The 3997-nt window shown below is 38.2% G+C and overlaps 1 protein-coding gene across 1 annotated transcript; it reads right to left on the bottom strand.

Annotated features, from left to right (window-relative positions):
* Positions 1-836: 836 nt before the first annotated feature.
* On the bottom strand, positions 837-1628 carry LOC122200240 (spliceosome-associated protein CWC15 homolog). Its single transcript, XM_042905718.1, has one exon. It carries the CDS (start codon positions 1530-1532, stop codon positions 837-839), a length of 696 nt encoding a protein of 231 aa, XP_042761652.1. The 5' UTR covers positions 1533-1628.
* Positions 1629-3997: the final 2369 nt, after the last annotated feature.

Raw genomic sequence — 3997 nt, 5'->3', positions numbered from 1 at the left:
AACCATGTAGCTCCTTGTAGACATGGCAAGCAATGTGGATTATTATAAGTGAAATGGAAACCTTCTAGAGGATTTCAAACAGGAAGATGACATAATGTGATTTTAACTGTTAAAAGATAAATTTGGTTACTGCATGAAGAATGGGTAATAGTGGAAACAGAGAGGCAAGTTAAGAGCCCAATAATAAAAGTAATGGTAACTTGGACCAGAGAGATAATAGCCATAAAATTATTGTAATACTCCAGGCAAGAAATAATGAAGACTAAGTTTAGGGCAGAAACAGTGGTGACAGAGAGGTGGACTTTAGCTGAAGATGGATGTAATAAGTTGAATCAATTGTACTTTTGACTAATTAGATGTGGAAATGGGGTAAGAGAATGAAGAAGTTAAGCTATCAGGTAACTTGTGTAGGTAGTTGAATGGAAGAGATTACTAACCGTTGTAAAAAATAAGAAGAAGAGCATGTTGGTATCTGAGAAGGCTGATTAACAGCTCCATTTTGGATATATGGATTTTAAGGTACCTTAGGACAAGCAGATGAAGTTGTATGGTAGGCAGTTGCATCTGAAGTTCAGGAAAAGACAAAGATTGGAAATACTAATTTTAAAAACATTAGCATATTAACGTAAAAGCATAACTGTGGGTCTAAGAAAAGGCCAACTGGCCTTAATACTGTGTCATGTGTACACTGAAGATGAATGGTGATAGGTGATACTTAAATTTGGTCTCACTTCAACTATGGGTGATATATACACACTTACATGTACATCCTGTTCTCATGCACATCTTTTTTTTTTTCGTTTACATTTTACAGTCTTTAAGCACATAAAACTGTACTATTTAATATATTTCTCCATGAACTTTTTGTGAAATTCAGCTCGCAGTGTATCATTTACAAATCTTTTGTCTTTCTTCTGATCATCTACACCTTTTGCACAGTTCTTGAAAACAACATCATCATCCCACCTTCTTTTAACTTTGAAGTTGGCCTGAGGCTGGGATGGGCCAGTGAGATTAAGGAGAGGGTTTCCACTCAATATGTTTTCCATACGTATTCTTTCTTCTTCAGCTTTTTGTTCTTGTTCCTTCCTGGCCTGCTCTTCAGCTCTTTCTTTTTTAATTTTTTCTAGCTCTGCAAGAAGAGCTGCAGTATCATCATCATCACTCTCCTCTTCAAAATCTTCATCTTCATCTTCCTCATCTGTTAGAGGATCATCTGCATCAAGGTTGGCAGCAGGAATCTGGTCTAACCGAGGTTTCTCTGACACGGATGAGGAGGTTGTATATTCTTGTGTTGGACGATCTCTATTTTTTTCTCTGGCGGCAGCTCGCTCTCTCTCCTCCAGCTCTCTCCTGAAGTCACGGTTGCGAACCTCTTCAGGGGCATCCTGAGTGGTTTGTCTATATTTTATCTTTGTATGAGAAGGTAGGTCTCTACCTGAATACTGCTTTGAGAGTTGGCTGAAATCACCTTCTCCTTTTCCTCTCCCCCGTCTCGCAGGTTCAAAAGTTGGCCTAGCTGCTGTTGCCATCTTTTATGCTACTACCCTCCTGCCGCTCACGTCGGCCGGGGTCTAATGCTGCAGCCTCCGGAAATCATACAGACACCGTTACGACTCGCACCTCCCAGGAGCCTCTGCCTCATTCACATCTTTTAAAGTTACCATGGACATGAGACTAGCAGCCTTTTGTAATCAAAATGCCAAGAAAATTCTGAACTTTCTTAGGAAAGTAATGAGGACAAAGAGAAAATATGATTTTTTCCTCAGGAAAAACTATGCTGCATGGACAACTGGAATATTGTATGTAGGCTAATTGATGACATCTTTAGGATATTGGGAGATGAATGGATTCTAAAGAAAGTCTTATTCTAAAAATATATCTTGACTATTACTGGAAGACAAGGAAAATTAGGCTCAGAGATCAATGGGTTGAACCAAAATTACATAACGAGAAAATGATAGTGTGGAGAGTAAGATCCAAATCTCCTGGTTCCTTATGTATAGCTTTTTAAAATATATATATAAATCATATAAAACTGCTGGAGCAAAAGGCTGGAAAATCTAGCTTATAAGTTCAGGATAAAATAATTAGACTTCTAGTTTGGAACAACCTAAGAGGTAATGGCCAAGATTATGAAATAATACTGGGTTTGATAGGATAGGATCAGATACTGGACTGTGGGGCATAAACTACTACCCAAGGGAATGTTGTGAACAAAGGAGGATATAACTAGTCAAATTTCCTTTACAGCTGTTCTCACATCCCTGTTTTCTACTGCAATGTCTTATCCTTCTGGTTCTTGATACTCAACCTCTGTCATGCAACATGAATCTTGACGTGTCCCAGAGTCATTTCCTGTTTTGGGCTTTACTATTGACCTAAGACTTTAGTCTCAGAATAGGGACCAAAGATTTTACTGGCTTGCCTGGGTTGACTTTTCAGAACCTCTGGATTCTTCATTATCTCCAAATTCTATCCTCAATAGTAAAGGTCAAACATTAAGTTTCAAAATTCTAAGATACAGGGGACTAAAGGGTACTCTGTGAAACCCAGAAAAGATCAATTTAGGTCAATTTAAAGACCTTGCAAATTTTATTTGCTTTATCATTATTCATGATATAGAAAGCAATTTTTGTACATTATCATGAAGACACAGTAAGATACTAAGTGACTTCATGTAGCTTTACCTAAACAGCTCTGCATGAACAATCACAAGGAATAAAAGTAAAAGAAAAAAATTAAGATGAATAATTCTAGAAGAATTGCTATGTGCCAGTCACCATGCAAATCACTTTCATATACATCATCTAATTTAGTGTCAGCAAATATATAAAAACATTACTATTCTTACTTTATTAATGAGGAAACTGAGGCTCGAAAGTTAAGTGACTAGTCTGAGATCTACAGCAAGTTATCCCTAAATGATGCAGGAAACAGAATATCTGGAAGGATCCAGAACAGAGTGGAGTTGGATGAATGATGTAAAGAAGAGAAGGCCAACAAATAACCTAAATATAACAGTATGAGGATATACAGACACTAGTGCTCAGATGTTCTCCATATTTGTTGATGTCAGAAAAGGGAAATTAGCTAAGTTTAACTTAGGATACTAGTGTCCAATAGAAGGCTGGATTTGCTAGCAGATGGGTCTGTAAGATACTAGAGTGAGTAAGAGATGTTGTGAACTCTTTACATTCTCTCAAAGGAGTTACTTTAAATAATTTTTAAAATGTTTTCTTTATTTATGAGGGAGAGAGAGAAAGAGACAGCATGAGTGGGGGGAAGGACAGAGTGTGTGTGGGGAGGAACACAGAGGAACCAAAGCTGGCTCTACACTGACGTCAGTGACTGTGGGCTCAAACTCACAAACCGTGAGATCACGACCTGAGATGAAGTCAGACGCTCAATTGACTGTGCCACCTAGGTGCCCCATCAAAAGGAGTTACTTTAGATGTTCATCTTTTTTCAGAAGAGAAGATATTTTATACATGTGATTATATGAAATATATGGATGTTCATTCAACAATTTTTTAAAATAATATGCTAGCTGCTATGCTCAGTAGGTCTGTGGATAGATTGTTGAACATGACAGATTGGGCCTCAGTCCTCCCATCAGATAATTCAATAAGCAGTAATCATGAAGGGTGCAGGGAAACAAGTGGGGTGCTGAGGGAGTATCTGATCTAGCCTACCTTTAATCAGGGTATGCTTCCAAAAAAAGTTCTGTCTAAACTGAGACCTGAAGGATGAATATTATCCAGGAAGAGAAGAGCAGAAGTATTTCAGAATTAAAACCAAGTGCAACGTGGGAATTGTGTGGCTTCTCACAAACCCTTCCAGGGGTGGAATTTCGTAAATCAGTCAATTGCTTAGGTCCCTCATGTTGTCATAATGTTCCTGAAATCACTGCCTTCTTTATGGTTTCTGGGTAAGCCACTGACACACTCTAAGTTTCCCATGTGATGAGTGAGAATCTGGGGAGTGTCCCTCCAGT

Source organism: Panthera leo, chromosome D1 (assembly GCF_018350215.1).
Source record: "Panthera leo isolate Ple1 chromosome D1, P.leo_Ple1_pat1.1, whole genome shotgun sequence".
In the NCBI taxonomy this organism is placed as follows: Eukaryota; Metazoa; Chordata; class Mammalia; order Carnivora; family Felidae; genus Panthera; species Panthera leo.
This window is presented reverse-complemented; position numbering and strand designations above follow the sequence as displayed.

What these genes read in the sequence shown, in the direction of transcription:
- LOC122200240 (XM_042905718.1), bottom strand. Translation starts at nt 1,532, where the DNA reads ATGGCAACAGCAGCTAGGCCAACTTTTGAACCTGCGAGACGGGGGAGA.